The following is a 27,998-nucleotide window of genomic DNA, read 5'->3' as shown; positions in this document are numbered from 1 at the left end:
TTGAGTTTTCCAACATGGCTGCCATCAGGAGAGGGGTGACTCCGTGTTGCCTGGCAAGATGTTTTCTTAAACAGACAGAAAAACCAAGAAGAGGCAGCCAGTCCTTTTCTGGCATTCTGAATCACGTAAGTCTCCTGATGCGCTACCTCTGCTGCTGAAACGGGGACACGAATAGCTTCTTTCCAAAGCTAAGCATGCTAGTCGGCTAGCATCTTCGCTACGCAGATTGGAGTGCGTGTCTTCTATGTGACTTTGACAGAAACAAACGCACCATCAAAGAGAGTCATTCAGTATTTAACACACCTGTCATATCGTCAGTTTTATTAAAGTCTGGATAGTTTACCTGCAGGTATTGAGATACGTGTAATTGTACGCAGCATTTTTACCATTAAAGCTCCTGTGTGTTCAGGCTAGCAGGGTCAGCTAGCTGTCAACAGCTACACTTTATCCTGAAATAAGGTGATGGCTTCTCTGTCTTCACTTACGTGCCATGAGAGAGACAGAGTACGAACTACCTGTACTTATTAACATATTTATTATAGTTTTTCAGGATTTTTTTTTTTAATGAAAATTGTATTAATTCTTGTTGTAAAATGATAAGATGGAATTCTACTTTTATAATCACTGTATGAATGTTTGTTTACATCACTTAGGGATACAATGTCAGCTGTAATTCAGTGTTGTGTGTTTGTGCTTTCTGATAACCATCACCCTCAAACTACATTTCATCTGTGATGTATACTCTGGGATGGATAGACAGTTACCTTGTAAAATACAGTTAAGATGATCACAGTTTTATGTAACACAGCAGCAGCCTCTATGTGGTTATTATATGAAAATGTGCTTTTCTCTGACTCTGTGTTCTCCTGGTTTACAAACAGCGGCTGCTCCAGAAGTCCAATCTGCACACAGTGTTTGACTCTCACAGTCATGACGCCAGGACTCTGCTTGGCCGTAGACAGCACGGGAAGTTCCTCTGGCTGAGCGCCGTGGCGGTCAGACACAACAGCTCGCAGGTAAACTGACACACAGAAGTTTAACTTTAACACTTGTTGAAGCATTTATTTTTCATTAATAATTATAGATTAGAGCAGTGCATGAGAAGAGATGAGTGCCTAATTCTCGTACTAGTACAAACATATGATAAAGACACAGATTTTGGTGGGTTTTTTAGTACCTTTCCACCCTGACACAGTCCCCCGCCATTCAAAAGTGAAGATCCAAAATACATTAAGTAATACAAGTGTAGTCATTTTATTTGTGAATATTTAGTTTGTGATTAAAGTTGAAAGTCTACACTTCAGTTACATATTGATAAGGGATGCACAACATCAGATTTTTGCAGATATCCGATATGCCGATATTTATTGATTAATTTTAGCCGATTGCGATATCGCTACCGATATTTAAAATATGTTTTACATAACTAAAAATTCTGTCCTTTTAACACAATTTTAGGTTTGAGGATGAAAAAAGAAATAAACTTTTCTTTTTAAAAACACACTCTAACCCATTAAAGCCTGAAAACACAAATTATAGCCACAAAAATCCTAATTTGATATGTTGTTATATTTTTTTTGTATCTCATTTGATACATTAGGTGTTTTTGGTTACTGATAATCCGCTTGAGGGCATTTTTATCATTTAACAAATTGAATTCAGAAGTTTTTTTTGTAATTTATGATCATATTTATTAGATAGAGGTATCATAAAAGTATGTATCAAATATGATACAACCGGCTTTAAGGGGTTAAAGTTTAAAGAATGAGAATAAATAAAGAAAAGGATCTCAACTTCCATAGGTCTGTTGGTTCAGCCTAAAACTCCCCTAGATTATTAGAATATATGGCCAGATTTTACAGTTGATATTTGATATGCACAGCCAAAATATCTGCTGTAAATATTGGCAAAAAAATTGATGTCTGCCGTTACCGATATTTGACTTTTTTTCTAATATCTGCCTTCACCGATATCTGGCCGATAATATTGTGCATCCATCATATTGATGGTTTTATATCAGATCCATCGTGGTGGTGAATAAAAGCAGATCAATATAAATGCTGTCACTGTCTAAATTTTAATAGACTCCATGGATAATTAGATTATTTCATCTACTTAATCTTTATTAGAATATTAAAGCAGAATTGATCAGCTAAATCAGTCTCATAGTTTAATCATTCTGATTCTGATATTTGTTTTGATTTTTCCAGATCCCACCTGGAGAAGGAAGCATCACAGCTTCTGTCTTTCTGCCTGCTGACCCCACCCCTATCATCGTACAGCCAATCACAGAGCAGGTGGCTAAGACTTAAATAAACTACTTAAAATCCTGTCTTACGTTTAACTTAATGAAACTTTCATTGTTATTTTTTAGGTTCCAGCTGAAACCCTATCACTACCAGTAGTGGACGTCTCTCCTCCTCCCCCAGTCCTAGCATCCCCCCCTGAGCTGGTGTCTGCAGACCCCTCTCCTGTTTTATCACAGGTGTCCGACGTCGCGCCGACTGCAGTGGAAGTCCTGCAGGCTGCAAGTACAGAGGCCAGTTTAGCAGAGCTTGGACTAGCAGGCCACACACCAGTGGGTCTGATCCAGAACCTTTTAGAGTTCATACATGTGGATCTCGGTTTGCCCTGGTGGGGGGCAATCGTCATAGGTAAGAAAAGATTTAAAATACAAGCAGGCACATTTGTATCTGAGGGTGATATTGTCTTTTGAGATTCACTTAAAGCTGTTCAGGTGACCATGTATTCTTGTCTTCTTTCCTGTTTTTAATCTTGCGCTCTCATAGGAACGGTGTTGGCTCGTCTGGCTGTGTTTCCAGTCATAGTGAAGGGCCAGAGGGAGGCAGCCAAGCTCAACAACGTTCTACCTGAGATGACAAAACTCACAACCAGGATGAACGAGGCCAAGCAGAGTGGAAACAAATTTGATTGTAAATTTCTGTTCACTTTTAAACTTCAGTTTTTCATATCTTTGTATGTATGTTGTTAAGAATCCAGCCTCACAAACTGCCATTTCTCGTTACAGTCGCTAAAGCCTACTCTGACCTGAACTTGTTCCAGAAGAAGCATGATGTCAACCCTCTCCGTGGTTTTCTAGTGCCTATGGTGCAGGTCAGTCAGCCTACTTAGACAGTTCTTTTGATTATACTGTAACATCATTAAATTATCATTTTACTTGAAGTTCATAGTCTCATTTACATGTCTGTTTGTTTACACTGCCTTTGTGTAAAGACTAAGTTTAATGAAATCAGATGAACCAAAAATGTTTAAATGCCTTCAAGGGGCTTTAATCACTGAAGTAATTTAAATCATGTTTTCTCCCATTCTGATATTCTGTGTGAACTTTAGCACATTGTCTTGACCATGTCTGCATACAGTAGCTGACTGATTTTTGTTAATGAGCAGTTAAATTGGTGTACCTAATAAAATGGTCTGTGAGTACATAAACAAAACCTTAGCATAGTCTGGCTGTGGCAAGAAAGATTCTTCAGAATAGATACAACTGTGTGAACCTGGATTTTAACCCTTAAGAGTTCTTCTAATATCCAAACACATTTGTCCTTAATGACAGAAAAACTAAAATAATTTCCATAAAATACATTTCAGATATTATCATTATCATTATTATCCGGGCCTGAGATGGATAAAAGATTGGTAGCAACATTAATTTGGATGCATCATTATTTTTTCTACAGTGACAGATTAAAAAAAAAAAAAAACTCACACTTGAAGTCCTAATGAATAAAAAAGTCTGCTTCCCACAAACTGCTGTAAAAATGTTATATACTAATATTTTTTTACACTTTAAACGAGTCAGTCTTTAAAAACTACTGTAGCTTAAAATAAACATATCAAATATAAATTCTATTTTTGGGATTTTAACTGAATCAAATATAAATTGTGTTTTTTAGAATAAAGAATCCATAAGATACACTTCAAGGAGTATTTATAATAATAATAATTGTTATTATTAGGTCTTGAGATGGGTCAATAATTGGCAGCAAGATTGATTTTGATGCTTTTTTTTTTGGTCTGTTTTTTTGCAGTGTCGAGTTTAAAACAAAACGTACACCTGTGGTCCTAAGGACAAAAACTATCAGCTCCCTGAGATCAGCTGTGAAAATATTATATTTTAATATTTTTTCCCACTTTAAACAAGTCAGTCTTTTAAAACTACTGTAGCCTGAAATATACATATCAAATTTAAATTATTAGATTGGGATTTAAACCCTTTAAAGGCCAGTATGTTTACACAAATACACAGTTTTTAATAGAACAAAATCACAAAAAGTCGAATAAAATACACACACCCTCACACACATTTTTTACACACACTTTTATCCAACATCAATAGACACACACCTATCATGTCATAGGCACTGTTAAAAGTTTGAAATTTTGCAGCATGCTTTGAATAGGGAAAGTAGCGCCATCTGGTGGACAAAAGTGGTAATTGAAAGTTGGCAGTGTAAAATGAAATCGTAACATAATGGAATGCATTTGATTATGTTATGATAAATGTGGGATCAAAAATGGCAGTTTCAATAGTTTCTAATGACCTTAGGAACAAATGTGTCAGGTTTTTGTGTAGCTTAGCCATTTCAGGCTAATTTAAGGAACTGAGTCAGCAATTCTAAAAACAATATCCCAAGGATCTCTTAAGGGTTAAGTCTGTAAAACATCTAAAATATCAAACTTCATCAAGTACCCCCTAAAACAATAAAGTCTCAGATACCAATACCTCTCTCTTTCCTCACAGGCGCCTGTGTTCGTCTCCTTCTTCATCGCTCTGAGGAAGATGGCCTATCTACCAGTGCCCAGCTTGCAGACAGGAGGCATGCTCTGGTTTACAGACCTGACAGCTGCAGATCCTTTTTACATTCTGCCTCTGGCCGTCACTGGAACCATGTTCTTCATCCTGGAGGTAAGGCAGCTCTCACCCAACATTTGACACATTAATAGGGCTGACACCCTCCAGTGGGTCAATGAGGGAGAGCGAGCACTTCAGTTACAAACAGCAGTGATACAGAAGGAAAAAGATGGAATTTTTCAAATGAATTGTTTTTTTCTTATGTTGACTGCAGCCCTAGACATAATAGCATCCATGCTAATGTAGAGTTAAGTCATTTATTTAACTTGGTTAAATGCCACTTTTTCATTTTTGTAGTTGGGTGCAGAGTCTGGAATCGACAACCCAAACCTGCGAGCCATGAAGACCGTGTTCAGAGTCATGCCCTTCGTCATCCTCCCCCTCACTATCAACTTCCCTACGGTCAGTCTGCTGTTCACTCATATCAGTGTTACTCTAGGACCAGGACAATCATCGACATTTGTCTTTTTTATAACCAAACTTGTTCTTGTCAAACTCACCTCAGGCGGTCTTCACCTACTGGCTGACCTCTAACTGCTTCTCCCTCGGTCAAGTGGCTCTGCTCAAACACCCGCTGGTCAGACAGAAGCTGAGGATCCCAGAGAGGATTCAACACCCAGCCTCGGCCATGCCTCAAAATGAGGGCTTCATCGAGAGTATGAAGAAGGGTATGTGTCTAAACTTTAATTCATTTCAGTGACATTAATGCATCAATACTCCAGGCATCAGGAAACAGACACTGATTTACTCGCTGGCTTGTTCTTTAGGCTGGAAAAACGCTCAGCTGGCACAGCAGATGGAAGAGAGAGACAGAAGAATCAAAAATCACCTGGACCTCGCTGCTAAAGGTCAGTCTCACCACAACTTCATGACTTTAATAAAGACACACTTCTTATTTCTGTGTGACACAGAGAATAAGTTAGCTTACATTAAACATGTTTATTTTAAAATGTTATGATTGGGAAAATCTGAGTTTATAAAATTGACTCAGGAAATTAACATTTATCGAGACATTACATACCCTGAGTGCTTTCCCAATTATCCAGTTTTAAAACGAAACTGTTAAAACAATCATTCAATTCCAGCTTGTAGTCAAAAGTATTTAATAAATGTATGCTTTCAGAAGAATAAAATCACCAGAATAAGATAATGATTACGACATCAACGGATTCCTTAATCACCACAGTTCTCCTTTCCTATCCTCTTACTCCCACCTTTCCTTGACCTGTGTTTTTCGTCAGGGTTAAGAAAAAGTGAATAGGAAAGGACTTAAAAGGTAATTTTTTGGACTTTTCAAACAGACCCCCCTCTAAGGTGTTTTGTAGAAATAAAAACAATGCCCCCTTGTGGTCAGAGCCAATTGCTGCACAAATGAAACATGGAAGAAAAGGAATTTCAAAAGTATTGTCAACATTTTCTTAGCTGTCTACTCAGAATTAAACTATAGAGTAAGAAAATAAGCACAAAACCTGCATGTTTAACCTGTTGTCGATGCAAGAATCATGAAATCAGACCAGTTGTTTCTTGTGGATATTTGTTGTGTTCTTGGTTTGGTCAGTTTATTTAAAGGATTTATTTTTCTTTTTACCTTTAATAACAGTAACCCCATGAGTTTTATGCTGCTTATTTGCCAAAATAAACACTTACAGCATTCCTGTTTCCTGTTTTTTTTTTTTTTTTTTTTTTTTTTTTTTTGGAGGCAAAACCAATCGCCAGCAATTCAGGAATATGGTTTATTTAACCTAGGGGATCCGGTGTCCAACATTTTTTTACCTGGGGGCCTCATACACAAAAAGATATAAAGATGATTGTGCCACTTTGATTCACCTCACTTTGAAAAATAAAAGTTTGTAAAACCAATCAAATATAGGTCAAGATATTTTTAGTAAGTTAAAATGCTTATCATATTAAAACGGACATTACAGCTTTACTGTCTGACAACACAAATTGCCAATCAGTGTTAGGGTAGCTAACCAGATTTTAGGGGCCACATCTACCACTAAATGGTCAGGGTGGGAGTGACACTTAGGAGAGGAGACGTTTACAGCTAATCTCCTCATTCAGACACAAAACAAGAGCAACAGCATGAATCTGCAAAACTTAAGAGGTGTGTTGGTACTTGAAGATGATTCGCTTGGTATGCCTTGAACAGAAAAGATGGGAAAGGAAAATAGCATGAGCCGTGCTGCTATTTGCTATTATAATCCTTTTGTTGTTGAAATGTCATTTCATTTTTCTTCTGCAGGTCCACTGAGACAGACTTTTACCCACAATCCTCTCCAGCAAACTGCAGCAGCAGCAAAAAGCAAGCCAGCGGCTGGGAAGGCTCGTCCGTGGAAGGACACGATTGGATAGATCAGACCAGCTGATTGCTCCACATTGAAATAAAAATAATGTAAATATTTATGGATGGATGAGATGACATGGTGGAAGCAGGTTGTTATTATGTATTCTAATTAAAATCTGCTTCTAAACAACCACTTTGCAGTCTATGTCTTCATTTTATTCACACCATACATTACCCAGTGATGTATTTTCTGCTGAATCAAAACAATAAGATGTTAATGTTTCATCAAAGTGATTTTATTATAAATACATATCTTTAGCTTTAAGGTCTCAAACTCTTTTACATTCAACAGCTTGTGTTTGAGCCTGACACTGCAGAAAAAGGGTTAATTTGCATAAAAATAGCCCTTCAATAGACTTCACAATAGAGCAGTATAAAAGTTCATGTATTACCCTCTCTTTAAACTATTTTACTGTTAAATTTTCTGTGTATATATTAATAAAAACTGGGCTGTTCCTACAATCGGCAGTGCTTTTCTGTCCTTGAGAACGATTTAACCACAATAATCATAACTCACCACCTTCCAGGGAAATCATAAAACATATTTCATGTATGTCATTTTATCATTGTATATATTAATTGAATAATTCTACTAACACTTTCAGTTCTTGTATAAAAACTGGTGTCTTTCTTCAGGAAGGAGATTTTACATTCTCTCCAAATTCCCAGTTAGAGGAAAATCTTTGTCAACAAGCACCCAGGCGCCGCCGTCATCCTCACATCCTAACATCATTGGGTGATGACTGACGGGTCGGAGAGCAGGGGTCCAGCTCAGACTCCTTTCATTCATTGGTGATGGTGGCGGCCATCCACGATGAGTTCAGGTCTCTACGTTTGTGCGTCATCAGTCTCTTGCCGGGTGTAAAAATGAATCCTCTACTCTTCCTTGTCGTCCATTTCAGTCAAAACGGAGTAGCAAACCTTCTGTATCAGCACACCGGATTTAGCTGAAAGAGGAGACAGGAGGAAAGTTAGAGGAACATGTTCATGTATGAGAACCAAACCAACAGCTAACTTTGAAACTGATTTGATCTTTACTCAATATGAAGATCACATCAGTCCCTCCGACCATTTGACCTAAACCCAGTGAGGATGCTTTACTCGAACCCAAAGTCTGTCAGTATTTGTTCCAAATTTTGCTCTATTAATAATTATACCATGGTCTAGGTGAATACTCGATTCTGATTGGCTGTGGAAATCCCATTTGTGTCTGCTAACTTCTAATATATGGACAATGTTCGAACTTCACAAGTAGTTCCGGTCAAACAATCTTTACGATATTCCAAATTACTGCGCCACAGCCGTTAGATGACATGAGTAACCATAGCAACCTGAGGCAGTCAAATTTTCGGAGTAGGGAGTAGAGCGTCACCAGCCTCAACCGTCACTTAACTGACATAAAAATAAAGACAAACTCCAGGTCTAAGACCAAGACAGACTTATCTCCTATAGCCGACGTACGACTTATTTCCAGGTGAGTGTTGCAAAAAAAAAACACTTCCCTCCTGTTCTAACTGAAATGCTTCTGATAAACCGGCATGATATCTGATAAACATTGACGTGCCTCTAACAGAGAATCAGCTCCTGCAGGACTTGGACAGCCCCCTCTCAACTCTGTGACCTTGTAGGGCAGACAGGGGTGTTATTCTGTTATTAAAGCTTTTTTATCAGATGACCGTCCATGTTAACTTACAGGGTTATATTCACATTATGGATGACTCTCCGTCTCCCTCGTCTTCATGCCTTTTCATTGATAAATCCATTAAGAAAGTGCACTGACTAGTTTTTTTGTTCCGTTGCGATTTCGTATCTATGGCCTGTCCTATTTACTGGGGTACTGAACTACGTTTTCATCCCCTAAGACGTCTCGTCATGTATCAGAATGACTATTCCAGTCATTAGAATGCTTCCAGTGCTAAAATGAACACACTATAGAAATACTAAAAACAAAATTGTGTTTCTTACACGCTGATATTAAAACCGTATTGAGGCCAGTTGAAATGGATGACAGCAGGCCTTGGACAGACCTATCCCAATAGTCCATCATGTTTCACTAGGATCATTAAACTGGGATCTATTCTGTTATGCCTTCACATCTGCACCAGCCAGGGCCGGTGGCATTGTTTTTCAAGGTTGTCTGCTTGTCTGTCCCTCGGTCCTTATGCTCCTCCGTTTCTTGTGAAAGAGTGATCTCAGTATTGTTTTGAGGGTTTTTTGTCTTTTCACTTTTAAAAAATGTGCACTTTGACTTAAAGATGACTGATAAGATTTGGGAGGAAAGATCAGGGTCACTAAGCCCCATATTCGTCCCTTGCTTGTGCAAAATATCTGAAGAATGCTTGAATGATCTGCCTTCAAACTTGACCCAAACTTTATCTTTTCTGACCAAAAGATTAACTGATTACATGTTGGAGTAGCAAGTTCAGGGTCACTTTGACCTCAAATCCTTCAAAAACAATATTAAAGAATGCAGAGAGGACTTTTTGTTAAATTTGGCATAAACCTGAACTAGGACTTGGGTGTTATCTGATTAGAGTTTGGAGGATAAAGGTCCTCATATTATATTACTGTTATTGTAAATAGTACTGTACCTTCTTGCAAGCATTGTCTTTTGAAGTGCTATATATTTGTCATTTACCTATATGGATTTATATATAAATTTTATTCTCCATACACAAACTAGCTCTGCACCCAAAACATGCATTTTCAACATTAAGTAAGAGGTCTACCAGTCACACTACCACAAAAACCAACCTCGCCCTTCTTCCTGCCTACATCCGTTCACTGTTTACCTTGCAGAGGTTGTAGTTCTTGTTTTCAGTTGGCAATTAACAGCTGCACATGTCTGCAATAATTTAAAATTCCTTGCTTTCATTCATTATTTAAAAAAAACAGCCCACAAAGGACCAAGGCAGGCATCCACAGGTAAATAAAGTTCAACACCTTGTTTTATAAACCTGTAAAGAAAGAATTTATGTTAAAAATGTTGTCAGAGCTCTTACCAATTGCTCTCCGTAGCCACAGCGGCCTCTTCGTGGCTGGAGTGTAGCAACACAGGAAGTAGACTGGCACGCCCGACAGGGCGATGGCGATGCCGATCAGAGAGTTGATGGTGTCGCTGTAGAGCGGCACCACCACCAGGAAGACGGTGAGGAAGCAGAAAATGATGGGGTAGAAGAGGCTGAGCTGTAGGAGGAAGAGAAGAAAACAGGATGAGGTCTAATGTGTAAGAGTGCACCTTATTTCCAACTAAATTATACATTTTTTTAAAGCACATAAGTTTTGAACTAAAACCATGACAGTCTTGAAAGCATTCTGTTATCTGTATTTTTTAATTTTCACACCTTTGAAGTGCTGATGCAAGAACTACACTTACAAACATTGCTCACAACCTTTCATAGCTTTGCAGGCAGTTGTACATGTACTGTATGCTCAATTGCCTCTAATGATGTAACTTGAGTCATTTTAAGCAAAAATATCTGACAATTTGACACTGGAATCAAAACTTTCACTGACTCTAAATCCCACTACTCATCTGTTTTAGCCTAACAGGAAACACTAGCTGCTATTAGCATGGTTGCCTATCTAAATCTCAACTAAACTAGTAAGACTCAAGCTGCATTGTAGGTATTTTGAAATAGAAGAAACTGACTTGAGTTGCAAAGAACGGGTGATATAGCACAGTAAAAGTAAGTTACCTTGAGTGGTCTCTTTCGGTCTGGCTGCTTCCAGCGCAGATACAGTTGCCCCAAAATGGACAGACCAACAAAGAACCAGTAGCTGAAGCTGTAGTAGTTGATGAGCCTGAAGACGTCTTCCACGCACAGATATATCAGAGCCATGATGCCCTGCCAAGAAAGACAACACTTTAAGATCAACCATGAAAATTAAGAGATTCCCTAAAGATGTGTTAAAAACAGATGTAATTTGAGTTTGAGTGTAATAAAAGGAAGAGGGTTGACTAACGTTGAAGAGCAGAGCAGGGACAGGAGTGTAGCGGCTGACATGGATCATGCACAGGTAGTCAGGCAGGTGGCCCTCTCTGGAGCCAACGAAAAACAGCCTTCAAGACAAAAATGCATAAGAGAGACGTGATGAATGTTGACAAAGGATGATGGGATGGCTAAAATATTCCATTCAGATACAATCCCTCACCTAGAGGAGGCAAGGATGGAGGCGTTGAGTCCTCCGAAGCAGGAGAGTGCCACGGCGAGGGGAATAGTCCAGTTCATTACACCAAACACCTGGTCTGCAAAAGTCTAGAGGAAGAAGATAAAATAATGATGCTAAATATGCAGAAAGTTAGATAGATACTGGACAGGATCTGGTACAGGATGTCAGCCTGGTACGGTAATCCCTCTGTTCAGTTAAAATCTTAGCTGGCTTGTCTGGTGCAGACCGCCCTGAACGTTGGAGGGAGGACTGGGAACTTTTCCCTGCAGTCTGTGTATGAACAGTCCATTCTCAGGCAAGCACAATGACCTTTATCTGATCCGTCTCAAACCCTCTACTGAAAGTATGAACTTTTACCATCCGGTAGGTGACACAGAGAACCAGATGTAAACTGAACTGGTTTTGAAAAGTTTGAAAGGTGTTCTTTGAAGCTGAAGGGTTCGTGCAATAACTAAATGGTGACTATATCTTCTACTTTACTTTTTTAATATTAATATCTCTCTCTCTCTCTCTCTATATATATATATATATATATATTTTAAATTGGTTTTATCTTTCCTCATTGTGAGTTTACAGCACTGCTTTTAAAAAATATATTTCTGTCCTGTCTTTTTCCATATGGGTCTGTGCAACTTGTGGATTTTGTGTATAGATGGATTGTTGTGCTTATTTTTCTAATTTATTATAATTATTACTGTGATGGCTGCTGAATGTTCGCAGCATTTGGAGTCCAAGACAAATTTTCCCAAGAAAAGTGTATTGTAAAGAGTATTCATTGTACAAAAAAATCTATAATATTTTGTGGCCTGTTTGGATCGTAGATGGAGAAAAATAATTGAACAATACCAGGAAAAAATACATATTTTTAACAGCAAATCATTGTATATGCCCTGAAATGGCATGCATGCATACATTTAAGTTCACTCTGTTTCCTGCGATAGCATGTACATTTTTTTTAAGAGATCTAAAAAAAATTATGTCTTTATGTAAAAAAACAACTTTGTTGTCTAGTAAAACAAGATAAATACATTGAAATCCTGAGGAACCCCCCAAAAAAGTATAAGTATTTGTCTACTTCAGGCTTCCATATATCATAGACTTTTTCTTTTTTTTTTCCAAGCATACATTTGTGATCCACTAAAAACAGCTCCAGTCCTGAACCTCCAGTTGAGAGCTACTGGTAAGACGACCCAGTGGGTGCATTATCATTACTTTTCTTAATATGTGCAAATCTAGTTTTGACCTCAAAGCAGAAAGAGCTTCAGACTCCTGCTAGATCTCTGGTGAAACATGTTTCTCTGGTATAATGAAGTTTACATGCACTTACCACAGCCACAGCATCACTGTCTAAGATAGCATTCATGGGGAGGATGGTGTAGTAGGCCACATTGGTCAGAATGTAGATCACTGTCACTATGGGCATGGAGATGGCAATGGCCAGTGGTAGATTCCTGCAGTTCACACAAACAACCAGCAGAGGAAAGCAAAGAGATCAGATACAGAGGCTGAAACTATTTCTTCACAGGAGTCTGTGGTCAAGAGCAGATCGACCTCGTGTGAGAGGGAGGATGGGGGTTGTGATAAGGTGTGAGTGTGTGGGGGGGTGGATGTTTGTCACTTAATCTGCCTGGGAACTCTGAGAGAGGCTTGTGATTCAGTCACATGTGAAGTCTTCAAAACAGGAATGTAACTAAGTACATTTAATCAAGTACTCGACTGGAGGATGAGTTGGGAGTTTTTCCTTTTCCTCTTCTAAAAGGAAAAAGTTGGGACTATCATGTCTGCTGGATTTATCTCTTAGTGTTAGATACCTCTGCATAAAGCTGTCAGAATTTCCTGACCTGTGAAGTCCATAAATCTCCAAATATGGTCCTTTTTTGGCAAAGTAATGGACCATAATCATGATGTGTTTAATTAGTTGATTAGCAGTAGCTTGCTGCCAGTTCAGCCTTTAAGAGACTCACAAGCAGTGGTGCTAAAAAAAAAGGACAAATTTTATAAAATAAGATTCACTAGTGTAGATCAAACATCAATTCATTGTACAAATAAGTTAAATTAAAATCAATATTTGCTGTAAAATCAAACATATTCTTTCAGAGTTTGGTAATAATCACCCAGAATTACCATACAAAGAAGAACAAGAGATAATTTTTGTGAACACCTTTGATAGTTAAAATTGATCTAGCATCCATTAAGTATTCTCTGACACTTTTGCTACTTTTAAAGGAAATTAAAAACTTCTTCCACAACATGTGAATAGGGGTAAACAACACAATCAATGTGGCATCCTACAAAATACTGATACTAACAAACTGATTCAGGTCTTTCTTCTGCTCCTTAGTCAGTCAAACTGAGCTGTTTACTTCTTATCACATTGTTTTTTTTACACTGACTGTCAGAAGGTTGATGCTGCAAGAGTTTACCAGAAAACATCAGAGGTGGAAATCCTATATCAGCTGAGATTTCTACCGCTCTTCTCCACAGCACTGAGTCATCCCTTTAACCCTGCCTCCAGACTCATTGATTTTAGATTAAACTCTTATTTGTGATATATCTGAAGCTAAATAAGGAGTTAGTGCAGTCAGGCCAACATTGCCAATCATTTTGTCCTGGTTTTAACAGGACATGTCTTTTCATGATGGCTGACATAACAACACACATTTTTAGCATTGCACTTTCAGCATACACTGATTAAGCAACTTCAGAGACTCCCTGTAGCCACCACTGCTGCTCCCTAATGTCTCATCACAGTTTAAAAAATCTACAGACAGTTCAGCGGACAAAGTAAAAGTCATCTGTACCTTATCATCAAACATTTACCTTTGTATTTTCTATTATTTTCTTTTCAATCCATAGCAAGTTCCTTTTTCAGTTAAGTTCATGTACAAAATTCAAAATTGTAAAAAAAAAAAAAAAAAAAAAAAAAAAAAATTGTATTTGTCCCCGAGGGGGAATTCATAATCTTCGATCTACCCAAAGTTCCTTATTTCTTTCAAAATAAAGTAGGTCTGTATCCATACAGGAAGTCAATTACCCTAAGTTTAGGAAATCAAAATAATCCAAATGTAATAAAAAATAGTTTTAAATGCAAAAAAGTGGAATTTTAAAGTGTGACAAAAAGGTTGATTTATCTTGATTAACTACAGAAATTCTGATATTAACCACAATTAAAACTTTCATCATTACATCAAACTCTCATCATGATGAGGGAGAAAAGCTGACAAAAATGGCCCTATGGCCCAATGCTTTGCAGTATGAACTACAAAGGCCATTTTAAACAGCTGAAATACATCCATGTAACAAAATGGCAGTTTGCTGTTTAGTTAATACACCTTGAAGGGTGCAGTTTTATTCTAAGAGTCCTCAGTTCAAGAGAAAAAATGAAATAAGGTGGTTAGATGCACAATATTGGATTTTTGCAGATATCCAATACGCCAATATTTACAAATTAATTTTAGTTGATACTGTTGGGATATTTAAATGTGATTCAGACCTAAAACTCTGATTTAATACCATTCACAAATAACTTGGAACAGCCTCACTGTATGAAAGTCGTCAGCACCAGTAACAAAGTAGAAATTAGAGGAAATCTTCAGTTTTGTACTATTGGTCTCTTCGGAAATTTGTCAGATGTTAGGCTAAAGTGATTATGTTTAAGGCGTTGTACTGCTGTTGGGATGAAAAAGATAAACAAATCTTTGCATCAATATCTCTTGAATATCTTTTCTTTGCCACAATTTTTCATCTAAACCAGGGGGCTGTTTTTAAAGATATGGGTGCTTCATTATTCTTTTATTATCATATCAGCGGCTATATTTGTGAAAATGAGAAATAAACAATAATTTATCTGTGTGCTGTGAAAAAGAATAGACCATATGGATTCTCTCACCTCTCTGGGTTCTTGATCTCCTCAGTGACAAAGTTGAGGGTGTCCCATCCAGAGTAGGAGAACAGAGCTGAGTACAGAGCCAGAGCAATGTCTCCTGGGTCCTGAGAGGAGCCCTCGAAGAGGCCTTCGAAGTTCTGTGTGTAGCCTGCAAACATCAACACAGTTATTCAAGTAATTTGAAATCACCTTGTCTCTTTATATTATATTAAGACCAAGGAGAGGAGTCTGCACCCTGTCCGATCTTCACCAGGCCCGTGATGATGACTGCGATGAGAGCTATGACTTTGGCGTAGGTGAAGAAGTCTTGGACCCTGGTGCCCCACTTCACATAGGCACAGTTCACAAAGGTAAGCAAACCTGGATAGAAGAGGCAAAAAAACATAAATTTTCATATATCATACACATTAAAGAATTAAACAGTGTCAGCGTGTAACGTTATATCTGGGTGTGGCAGCATGTTTCTGTGTCAGAGTATGACGGCTTGAAGGAAGCGCTGCTGCTGACTTAAGCACACTGGCCTGTTGTTTTTCAGACGAGGAAACAGCTGAGAGCAGCATGTACAACTTCACTACACATGCACACTAACACACTAACAGGAACAATCTCAGCAGCTGGGCACTATTTCAAAAGGCTATGAAATATCCAAAAACCCAGTTTATTTTCCCTCCATGTTGCTAGTTTCAGTTTCCATTGCTACTTATGAAAACATGCCCTGCACAGAGGAAGAAGTGGCTTCTTTTGCTTTTTGCCTTCCTTAATTTGAAGCAGCATTGGTGTTCCTGGCACCATGTTTTTGTGCTTTGTTCTGTGACTTATCTCTCCTTGGCTTCTTGTCAGCGTTTGATCCTTAAGCTCATAAAAGTAGCTCATAATAAAACAAAGGACATCTGCTCATTGAACAATTCAGTTGCCAAGACGTGCTATCTTTCTGAAAGTTGTTGTTGCTAATCTTAGTTGTATCTCTGATTAGCTTTTAGTACCGGCATAAAAGTCTCTAGTATCTGCTGTTAAATTTGCTGCTTTCTTTCTTATCACTTTTTGTGTCTCTTCAGTTATGCAGAACCATCAGTCCAGTCAGTTTGGACCATTTGTCCACCAATCAGTCTGGTTCTGCATGGGGTTTCTGCTAGTTAAAGGCAGTTAAAGCTTGCTTATGATTGGATTAAAGTTGGTTTTCTTTATGATAAAACAAAGAGTATGTTCACTTAATACAACATGACATGAAGCAACAATTGCATTGATTTAGTACTATATAGAACAAACACTGACTCACTTGCTGTTATAAAACATCATTATCACAAAGCAGCAACCTTTTGAATTGAAAAAATATGCCAATGCAAAAAACTGCACTTCCTAAAGTGTCCACTAGAGGCTGGATCCAAAAGTTGAGGAATACACATTTGCTCCATATTATAGTTCTCATTTGACAGCAAATTTAAATGATTTTACATCTGGTTGGAAAAAAGGAATTTAGCCTGAATAGGTCATGTATTTATTGAACCTCACAATACTGGGGTCTGATTTTTCTAGAACATGTGTTTTGTTATGAAGGACACTATGAAGAGTTAGGATGTGTTTTTCTTGGTTAATTGTGTTTTTGAGAACACTTACGGTGGTGAGGTTAGCCAAAAATGCACAGACACATATGTCTGGGGTTTTCACAATGCTGGTCATTAATTTACACATTTTCACAAAGGTTGTACAGCCACTATTTTATCATACATGCGCAAAACAGTAGCCCATGAACTCTTACATTACTGCAAGTTATGAGGCAAAAAGGAAAACAAGAGCTCATTTACGGGACTGAATCCATAGCCAGAGTGCCGTGGTGTTGCTCCCTCTAACTTATCAAAACTGTTTGACTTGAAGGTACATTAACGGTAACATTCGTTACTAAGGTTCTTAAACTTTTGATACTTTTTCAGTATCATGCTTTAAACAATACAGCAACCGTTATTTTAATATTAGTTTAGAAGAAGAAACAGATATACATTAGTTTTTCAACCCAAAGATGCTGTGAGTGGAGAAAACGAAACCATAAAGGGATGGGCAATCAAATGAGAGTGAGAGATCAACGGCTGTGCTGATGTACCCTTCTCTGTTCCACTCTCGTCACAGCCTCATTCCTTGCCTACTGTTTAATTCACCAGTTGGCAAATACGTTTCATTGAGTCTCATCACCGTCTCGTGAAGATGAACGTGTTAACTTTAGTGTCTTTTACAACCAGATAGAGAGCAGAGGAGAGAGACAGAAATGTCTCCTGGCCCCTGAAAGGTTTTGTTTACATCCTGACCCGCAGATAGACGACAGCTTCACAGCCTTGCACAAACACTGACAAGTATGAAATTACCTGAATATGAAAATATTTGAATTAACAGGTGCAGAGCAGAACATGGCATAAAATTTGTCTAGTTATTATTGATAATTCAGAGGAATTAGCTAATTTTGGTACACCTTTTTTTTTATTGTAAAATGAAATTTGTATCTATTTTGCATTTTATTGCCTTTTATTACTATTGAGTGTTTGTCAAACTTTTCTAATGTGCATGCTGGGAAAAGAATTAAACTAAATTAAGAAGTTCTGGGTGTCTAGAAGATCATTTATGGTGCCATGATGTAGAAACAGGTATCAATATCATTTGATTTTATCCGTATCACTGGCTGCCAGTGCTAGATACCCCTTTCCACTAATTCCCTGAGGTAATATGTGTAGTGCACATTTTAAACACCGAAAGTTTAGGAAGCTTGAAATGTGTGCAAATGATTTTAAAAAGTAGGAAACAAAACATTCTCAATAGCTAGATCTCATTTGTAAAAGATGCACTGAAATGGCTAATGCTAATGCTAGCAAATATCAGCATTTAGTCTTTAAACATGGCTCTGGTTACTGGGAGATTATTTTAATGAAACACTCAGTCTTGGTCTGAGTCTTAGTCCGTGTTTCATACAGACTACAGTCCCATCTGAATTTTGAAATAAACTTCATGGGATAAAAGCTTGTTTTTCTGTGTTAAAATCCTCCTGAATCAACAAATATTCAGATTAAAATACTTCTAAAAAATCCCCTGAGTGCACATAGTGTATTTAGTAAAGATTAAGTCCAACAGTTCATGACTAACCTCCACATCCCCTGGACATTTAAGAATGACTCAAAAACAAGGATTACATCACTGCCCTCTCCTCCATGTGGAGGAGACGTTTATCAGTAAGGAGACGAATCATAACACTATCATCTTCCACCTCATTGACAGGTAATGGATCATAACAAGTCTGATCCCAACAGGAGCTTCGGTCAAACACAACAAAAACAAAACACCCCGGGATGGAGGCAACCAGCGCAGAGTGACGAAGAAGACTCCGCCACACAAGAAGCGAAGGCGTGGTGTGTTGACAGTGAAAGGTTAGAAGGGTGGGAGGTGTGAGATCGGGTTCAGGAGGCCAGCCGACTGGAAGTGGAGGTCAAATATGGTTCGAATGTGAAGTGAAATGGAGATCTTCAATAACTCATTCAGGTGCTAACTGGCTGTGAACTCACGTGTGGATGGGAAGTTCGATGCAAGGACTTTGTTTTCTTCTTCTTTGGTTTTTTTCTTCTCTGTTTTTGTTTTTTACAGTGTAACGTAAAGGTGCGTTCTGCATAATTAAGTCACATTTTTATGCTCATAGAGTTCATCTTTTTTTTGTCATATGACTCAGAAACTTTAGCATATGACTCCAGATAGCGGGGCGCCACTTTAGCTCAGTTGGCGGAGGCAAAGTCCTCATTACATCCGACCCTTGGCCATTTGTCTCATGTTATCCTTTTCTCTTTTCCCCTGTGCTTCTGTCTTTCACTCATATCTATAAATGCAAAGGTCAAAAAAATAATCGTAGAAAAGACTGTTCCCTGTTGACAAGGAGGAAACCTCTGATAGCTATTTTTAGTCCTTCAGTAGTCTGAGTCGTGTTCACCACCTTTAATTACACGCAAGAAAAACGTCAACGTTAACTGATAAAAAGAGGCATAAAGATGGTTGGTGTGCCTCCTAGAAACCAGTGAGCTTAGGTTACATCCCAACCACAATCAGCTGAATTGTTATTTCAAACATCGATTTTGGCCTCATTTTCACAATTTTTGCATCTAAAGTATTTGATATTGTTATAAAACACTTAGCTTATGTCTGTCACAAGTGTAAATGTCAGACTCTGAAGTCAAAACTTGAGAATATAAGTGAGAAAAAGTTAACCTTGACATGCCAGATAAACTGTTTCACATATCCAGTGCATGAATATATTTCACATTCATCTGGGAAAGCTCCCATAAAAAGCGCTTGAGAAAGGCAGGACTTTACAAAAAATTCTCAAAAGGTGATTGGACACACTTTCTGGCCAATCAGAGCAACAAGACAATATGAGGTTGTATGCAGGCACTTCTCCTAAACTGACAGGCTACCACTGCCGTTGTTTTTGAACGGCAGAGCTTCTCAGCAAATAAAATTTATGCCGAGACCAGTCGGGAGATGTGCAAAACACCTCTGCCGAGACAAGCTTTCGGTGCTGCCCTCTGCTCTTGTTTCAAAAAAGAAATGGTGTCCAGTTCTGATCAAACTGCCGCTTTCCTGCAGCTACATCCTAGCTAATAACCTACCCTTAACGATCACAAACCCATGCCAAAGCAGGCCAGGAGAAGAGTGTAAACATCTTTTCTGTCATGAAAAGTTTTCAGTGTGGCTTTTTTACCCTTGTTTTAATAAAGAAATGTTGTCCAGCTCTGGCAAAATTGTTGCTGTGGCTAAGTCCGAGCTAAGCAGACATTATACATAACAAACAACGTATGTTTTTTCTGTAGCGTGACTGATGTGGCACTGGAGGGCTTCATTATTTATGCATTAGATGACTTTACCTGCACTGCACTCACAAATTATTCTACTTCTGTATATTTGCTTAAAGTGTGTATCCTATTTCCAACAAATATTTTAGTCTTGTTTTCATCTCCTTGATGAAAACTAAACTTAATTTTCATTAGATACATTTTTAGCTAGTGTTATCTTCCTTATGTAGAAAGTTATTGACAAAATTAATACTGCTGAGACGTGTATCTAAGATTTTTAGCTTGATGCTAACACACAGTAATTTCAGTCATTTTAGTACAGAAACAATCTATCGGCCTTAATAAGAAATAACAAACAAAAAAATATTCAATTTATTGATTAGTTTACTTAGCTAAGATTAGCGTAGATAGTTTATTAACCCCTCCGTTATATCACCGGACAAATGATGGTTAGCCAACAGCTTTAAGATGTGCAACAGTCATTGTCTGGCACTGGTACCACATTACAACCAGGCAATATGTGGAAAATAGAGTTTTGATATGAGATAAATCCATTTCCACTAGTATTTTTGACTGATTATTTTAAAAGGATTGCCCATCCCTTCATTAACATGTTTTTTTCTTGGCAAAAGATGGCTTCCATAGAAGTGGACCAACTTCTTTCAAGTCAAAGCATTTTCATGAGAGGGTCTCATGTAGAAAAATTTAGAAATAAACTTTTGTCATTTACAGCAACACTTTATACAATTATCGTCTAATTTCAACAGTAAATTGGACACAAATGTTCTAAAAATCTGGTCTATAATCATAAATCAGAGCAGTGGAGGTGCAGTTGCCCAGTGTGGGCCTCCTAAAGAGGGAAAGTTTTCACACTGGCAGGATGTGTATTTAGTTTAGTCTTAAGCCTCCTCCTGTGCTGAGCTGTCAGTGGCCTTTTAGCCTCTCAGGGTCAGAGTCTCCCTGCAGGACTTTACCTCGCAGCTATCAGCTTTTGTGCTCTGAACGCTGCTTATCGGTGCATGCCACAAATGTGCATGAACATGGGTTTGAGTGTTCGGTCACACATGCATGCCTTTAAAGTGGTCGTTGTAATATTTATTGCAAAATAGGCAGAACTGATGCGTTGTTTTCTCCTGAACAGTGAAGCATGTCTTTGCCCTTGGCTGCTTGTTTCTTTAACTGGTTGCCTTAGAGTTGGTATTTCTGTTGCCTCGGAGGGCAGTTTTGTGAATTTCATGCTGCGATCTTGTTGGTTTGATTAAATCAGTTTGTCAGCTTTGCTCTTTAGGTGCCTTTACCTTTGTGTTTCAGTTGCCCTGGCAAAATTAGGTGCCTCCTTACCCTGATGTTACCCCTGAATTTATGATTTGCTTCCTGCTTTTCCCACAGATAAAAAAGCCATGACTCAAGTGGGTTCAAAGCATGATGGGATTTCTAGATTGAGCAAATATGTCTTTCTGCTACACTTTTTACTGCTGCACAAATTTTAAAGGTTGCTCAGTTCCTGTTTCACTGGATTGTCTGAGATTTTCTGCCTCAGAACTGCTGACTGAAGCAGTGGTGTCACCAGCTTTCACTTCTCTAGTCTACGACACTCACATGCTTTCCTTCGGGTATGGACAAGTCTGTAGTGACTAAAGACATCACAGTTGTCTCACTCATAAATGACTCGCTCACATGAGCATTGACTCATTCTCCTTATGTATACTTACATATACAAGCAGCTGCAAGAAGCCTGTTGGCCAGGTAGGGGGCTATACAGGTGGGAAAGATGGGCTGCACCATGTAGTTGGAGAACGTGATGGCGATGATGGCCTGGCTAGTCGGCTCAATGATGAGTAGTGACGTCCACAAACGGATGAAGGCAAGGAAGCCCCCGAAGGCCTCCAGGATGTAGGCGTAAGAAGCCCCTGATTTGGTGATAGTGGTCCCCAGCTCAGCGTAGCACAGCGCCCCAAACACGGAAAAAATACCTCCAATTGTCCACACCACCAGGGAGAGGCCGTAGGAGGCGCTGTGGATGAGGACGCCCTTTGGCGAGACGAAGATCCCCGAGCCGATCATGTTTCCCACAATGAGGCAGACACCGTTCAAGAGGGAGATCTCCTTCTTTAACTTCATGGATTCCTCTGAACCTTCCGACTTTGGAGACGATGCACTGCCATTGGTCACCTCTTGCGTTGGGGCGGGGCTGTAGGAAGCCATTGTTTGTGTTGTGGATGGTTAATTTAGTTTTTTTAAAGTTTGAAATGGCTTCTTTAGAGTCACAAATGTGGAGCTTTCCACTTGATGTTCAACAGAAAACTTAAACTTTCCTCTGATCCTGTCCTGCCATCTGTGGAGGGAGCATAGGTCATATCAGTGATGCTGTTACCATAGAAACAGATGTGTCAGAAAATAACCATGTTGCTTCAATAATGTAGTTAAATACGTTTATTTTTACTAAGGACAAACATGCAGCGAAAAAGTCACATAATACCACAGTAAAGTACAAGTCGTTGTGTTTAAGAGCTGTTTCATAGATTGCAGAGCCATTAGTCTGCACTGTTAATGGCCTTTTAAGGTTGAGTGTATTGACAGAGAGGGCGAGCAGCAAACATGCCTGAAAACACCGGCTCTTCATTAGAAACCAAACGTGTAGCCGTGACTGAGACACAGACACACACTTTGACTCTTAGCAGCCAAGAAATCTAACTACACACTCAGTGAGAGTCAGCAGTGGCTCATCACATGTTTTCCAAAGTCCATCATCCTCAGCATGAATGAATGTGATGATTAGACGGACACATTCAGAGGCATGTAATTCACCTTCCTTTTTGTTTCTGCCTTATTGTCACTCTGCTGATTTACATGTCAATTTTAATTAGCCTGACAATTGACATAAAATCAGCCTAACACATAAAAGATGTAATGTTTTCAATTTTGTCAAATAAGTAGCAATTCTCTCTTCTCTCTCGTTATGGTTGGCTTCAACCAGTCAGTATGTTGGCACTCAGTTAAGCTGAGCTATGGTTGTTTAACTGGACTTCTGCCAGAGTTACAAACTGCCCAGTATTTCAAGCTCATTTTGTTTGTCTTAAGCAGGATGCCCCTTGTCATGAATATTGATGTTACTTCTATGTAATCATAAGACAACACTTTACCATTCCTAGATCAGATCCTTTGAACACAGCCTATAGCTCTTCATGCACTGATCGCATCCATCCAGTGACACCTGCTATCCATTTTCACCCCCCCACATATCAACTATACCTACAGCATCAAATCACAAATCCTGTTGAGATACAACCCTGATTCCAAAAAAGTTGAGGCACTGTGCAAAATGTAAATAAAAACAGAATGCAATGATGTGCACATCTCATTAACCCCTATTGTATTCATGATAGAACAAACATATCAGATGTTGAAATGGAGATATTTTACTATTTCAAGAAAATGGCTCATTTTGAATTTGTTGGCAGCAACACTTCCCAAAAAAGTAAGGACAAGACCACATTTACCACTGGCAACATCCCCTTTTCTTAGGAGGGAGAAGTCAGTCGTGCTAATGGAAAAGCAGATTTTGCAACTAATTAGAAACAGTTTGGTAACATGACTGGGTATAAAAGGAGCAAATTCAAGAGGCAGAGTCTCTCAGAAGTAAAGATGGCAGAGGTTCACAAATCTGCAAAGACTGCATATAAAAATTTTGGAAAAGTTGCAGAGAAAATGTCCTCAACATAAAATTGTAAAGAATTTTAATACCCAACTGTCTACAGTCCATAATATCATCAAAAGATTCAGAGAATTTGGAGACATCTCTGTGTACAAGGGACAAGGCTGAAGGTTAATTTGGATGCTCATGATCTTGGGGCTCTCGCACAGCACTGCATTAAAAACAGGCATGATTCTATACTCAACACAGTTTGCCATGCCATCCACATATGTAAATTAAAGCTGTAGCATGCAAGGAAGAAACCATATGCGAACACGATCCCGTTTTCTCTAGGCCAAAGCTAATTTAAAATAGACTCAGGCAAAATGGAAAACTGTTCTGTGATCAGATGAATCAAAAATTGAAATTCTCTGGAAACCACGGATGCTGTGCCCTGTGGACTAAAGAGGAGAGGGATCACCCAGCTTGTCATCAATGCACAGTTAAAAAGCCCACATGTCTGATGGTATGGGGTTGCATTAGTGCCTAAACATATCTGGAAAGGCACTGTCATGCAGAAAAATAGATATGTGCTTTAGAGCGACATATGCTCCCGTGCAGACGTCTCTTCCAGGCCTTGAATGCATCAGCAAGACAATGCTAAACCAAACACTGCAATCATCACAACAGCATGGCTTCACAGTAAAAGGGTTCTGAACTGGCCCATCTGCAGTCTAGACCTTTTATAGAAAACATTTGATGCATCATGAAAACAAAAAAAAATCCAGCAAAGAAAAGCCAGGACTATTGCATAGCTAGAATTGTACATCAGACAAGAATGGGAAAACATTCCTCCCCTAAAGCTCCAGCAATTGATATCTTCACTTTCCATACATTTACATACGGTTGTTAAAAGAAGAGGGGGTGCTACACAATGGCCCTGTCCATACTTTTCTGTAGATGTTACGCTGCCATCAAATTCAGAATGAATAATATACTGGTTTATATTTGCAAATCACTGCATTCTGTTTTTATTTACATTTTACACAGCACCCAAACTTTGTTGGAGTTGGGTTTGGAAGTTTCATTTGTGATTTTCTTCTGTGGTGTAGCAGTGTGGATCAAAAAAATGAATCAGCCTACAAAAACAACCTGGTGAACACGGCATGCAACACTGTTCGAATAAAATTTCTTGCTAATTCACTAAAGTCAAATTCCTTATCTACACCGTTGGCACTGAGCTTAAAACAACGAAAACCGTGTCCCTTATTTGACACAGAAAAAGTGGGCAACCCTAACTACTGCACTTGTCCCAGTATACATACACACCTTCTTCATCTTGACCTTGCTAACGAGTAAACTAGCAGTAAACTGGTTGAATGTCAAACAGTGAAAGCTGCTCTGTACATTTCCTACATACTCTACGCTTCACTTTGCACATATAAAATACATGCTATCCCTGAAGCTGATGGTGAAAACTGAAGCTAGATGACAATGCGACTCCTGCTATGCTGTTTAGCATTTGTGCTCATTGACCTCAGGGTCAAAGCATGGTGTAGAAACTTTGGAACATGCATATGATTTATCCTGCTGCCTTTTGAAAATATGCATTTGTATGATTTCAGTGGGACCGCATGTTTACATGTAAGTGCAAACGATGTTAAGTGTTGGCAGGTGGAACACCGAGTTTTGGATGAGCGAGAGAACGCAACTAAAAGGACAAGATTTCAGTAATAATATGATAAGAATTCGGATTTTTGAACAAAACACATGAATTTAATGCGGGATGATTAAAGAGCAAAATAATCTTTAGCTGAGAAATTATTTGCTTTTAAATGGAGATTTTACATTACCTGTTGCTTCAAGGTTATTTCAAAGACTTTCTGAAAGTTTCCCTGCCAATATACTCATGTTTTAACACACGTGACTTTTCACCCTCAAATCCCTAAACATGCTGTTTCAGGATTTTTTGACTAAACCAAGAATGCTGACTGAGGTTAGAAACACAGACCAAATATTTTAGGTAGAGAGAACAGTAGGAAGTATGGATGTACTCATTGATCTTAAGATAATTAAGACAAAAGAAGTGATTCAGCACAGGAGTCAGACAGAGGGACGATCATTACAGCGTCCAGAACGAGGATCAGAGATTAGAGCAGCATAGGAGGTTAGACAGACTGAAATGCACGGATACCTTCAGGCAGCAGCAGATAAGCAGCATGTGGGTTCACCAAGGAGGGACTCCAAAGAAAGAGGGACAGTAGATTGAATGTTCCTGTGGTTGATCAAACGCCTGCCGGAGACACAGAGAGGCGAGGCTGTGACACAAAGAGAGAGAGAGCAAGGTCCAAAAAGTGCTGATAAGTGGTCCTTCATGTGTTAGGGTTCTCAAGGTTACATCCTGATGATCTGATGATTCACAAAGCATTTATCACTCAACTTTTTTTTTTCTTATCTTGAAGATTATTACTAAGCTTTAAATAAAAGCCCACTACAATTTTAGACCCAGTCCCTTTTATGAGCCTGGTGTTTTGACAGTTGAGCAGGTCTTGAGAGGCCCCCATGATTGTTATGTTGAATAAAAACATAAGGTGACACATCGCTAAAGGGCAGCACAGCACTTGCTAGTAATTATGAAGGCAATCCTTCCCTCTCCCCCTAGATGTGGCAGGTTGGCATAGAAGACTGTCTTACAAAGTAAGATCAATTTTGTTATCGTAAATAGTTTATTCATTAATATGTTAATTTTGTACATAGATATTCTTTCCTGAATTGGTTCAATTTATAGTCATTCCTGTCTTTGCTGTGCATGACTATAGTCCAAAAACAGGCCGATCAAAAGACCATCTTGTACAGTCGCCAATCCAAATAAAGCAGGTTTATTTTGTATAATGAGGTTAATGAAAGCCCAGGCTAATAATTTAGATGTTACAGCAGGGCTACATGTTTATCTAAAGCAGTGGTTCTCAGTGGTTCTTCCTTTTATTTCTAACAAACTTTCCACCACTTAAATTCTAAATGCAGTTTGAAGCTTAGATGAAACAAATGTGACAGAAAAAAAAATGATGTTTCAAAGCACTCAATTACAGAAGCCCTGAAAGGACATACATATAAGCTTACTGAATTTTCTTGTTCTAATGTGTACATTTGATGAATGCCCAGAAATCGTGAGGAGTTACCATGTTTCTAGAGGAAAACAGTTTTTTTATATTGAAGAGAAAGTAGATATATACCTGAGAGAACAACCAAAATGTGCTGAAATATTTGGATGTATGCCCACATTGGGCTTCCATACATCAGACTTTTTTGACACATTTGCACCCAACTGAAAAACAGCTTCACTACCCATTCTGGGACCCTGACCCACCAGTTGAGAAACACTGATTAAAGCGTTATATTGAGGTATCAGGTGAGTAAACGTTTGGTTAAAGGAGACTAGACCCCTATCCTTGTAATAGCAGATTACTATTATACAGTCAGTGCCTTTCTGAAAATACAACCAGCTTTAAGGAAACAGAAGTCACTGCTAGCCTGATAACGCTTGGTTTGATTTGTGTTAAATACAATAACGCACATGTGGACGGATACGGGTTAATAATTGATAGTTAGCGCTGTAAATGTCACTGTTATGGTCTTGTACGAGGAAATCAACCGCGTGAACGTACAGGAAACGCCTTTAAAGTAGACGCAGTTGTTTGAAGGAAAACTCACCTTCTCTTGTCGCCCTTCAGCTTCGTTGGTGTGCACACATGGACCGTTAGACCTACGTGCTTTATGATGTTCACCTTTCCTCCTCAGCTCTCGCTCCGTCTCACCACAGCCAATAAGGAGTGCGCTCGTGCGTCCTCTTCGTCCTCCGTGTGTTTCCGCTTGTTGTTGCTGTCTGTGTCTCTTCAGCCCGTGAACCTGTTGCATTTATGCACTGCTGGTTTCTGACGCTTTACTACTGAGGAAACGAGTCAGAGGAGGGAGGAGGCTTCATTACCTTACACACTCTATTGTGTCTCTGGGGGGAGTTTCGATGTGAAATCAATTAAAGGCGCGTGCTATCATCAAAGGAAGAAACGATTACTTAATCTATGTCGTGTCACTTTGTTATCGTAAAGTTATCAACAAACCAATGACTTAAGGGTTAAAATATCGTGTATTGAATAATGATTTTAAAAATCAATACAAATACAAATAACACATTATTTCTGGAGTATATGGGTCCCTCTGCTTTCATGCATGTTTCTTTAAATCAATTATATTTTGGAATATAAAAACCTATC

General features: G+C 38.7%; 2 protein-coding genes across 4 annotated transcripts; one reads left to right on the top strand and one right to left on the bottom strand.

Annotated features, from left to right (window-relative positions):
- Positions 1-7,350, top strand: oxa1l (OXA1L mitochondrial inner membrane protein). The gene is made up of 11 exons (XM_041779802.1): positions 1-125; positions 882-1,016; positions 2,211-2,297; positions 2,375-2,654; positions 2,790-2,933; positions 3,029-3,114; positions 4,763-4,927; positions 5,171-5,275; positions 5,379-5,541; positions 5,641-5,721; positions 7,119-7,350. The coding sequence occupies exons 1-11, from the start codon at positions 15-17 to the stop codon at positions 7,226-7,228; spliced, it is 1,467 nt and encodes a 488-aa protein (XP_041635736.1). The 5' UTR covers positions 1-14; the 3' UTR covers positions 7,229-7,350.
- Positions 7,150-27,603, bottom strand: slc7a7 (solute carrier family 7 member 7). Of its 3 annotated transcripts, none has more exons than XM_041779798.1 (11): positions 27,439-27,603; positions 25,922-26,045; positions 21,806-22,428; positions 15,514-15,639; positions 15,283-15,427; positions 12,721-12,844; positions 11,376-11,479; positions 11,187-11,283; positions 10,919-11,068; positions 10,223-10,406; positions 7,150-8,167 (listed from the first exon to the last, which is right to left on the bottom strand). In XM_041779798.1, exons 3-11 carry the CDS (start codon positions 22,296-22,298, stop codon positions 8,097-8,099), a joined length of 1,494 nt encoding a protein of 497 aa, XP_041635732.1. In that variant the 5' UTR covers positions 22,299-22,428; positions 25,922-26,045; positions 27,439-27,603; the 3' UTR covers positions 7,150-8,096. The 3 variants fall into 3 exon arrangements, with proteins under 3 accessions (XP_041635732.1, XP_041635734.1, XP_041635735.1); XM_041779800.1 differs by having other exon boundaries at positions 25,922-26,020; XM_041779801.1 differs by lacking the exon at positions 25,922-26,045.
- Between the last annotated feature and the right edge of the window lie 395 nt (positions 27,604-27,998).

This window comes from Cheilinus undulatus, linkage group 22, assembly GCF_018320785.1.
Source record: "Cheilinus undulatus linkage group 22, ASM1832078v1, whole genome shotgun sequence".
NCBI lineage: Eukaryota > Metazoa > Chordata > Actinopteri > Labriformes > Labridae > Cheilinus > Cheilinus undulatus.
Note: the sequence above shows the minus strand (reverse complement) of the source record. Positions and strands in the feature narration are given on the sequence as shown.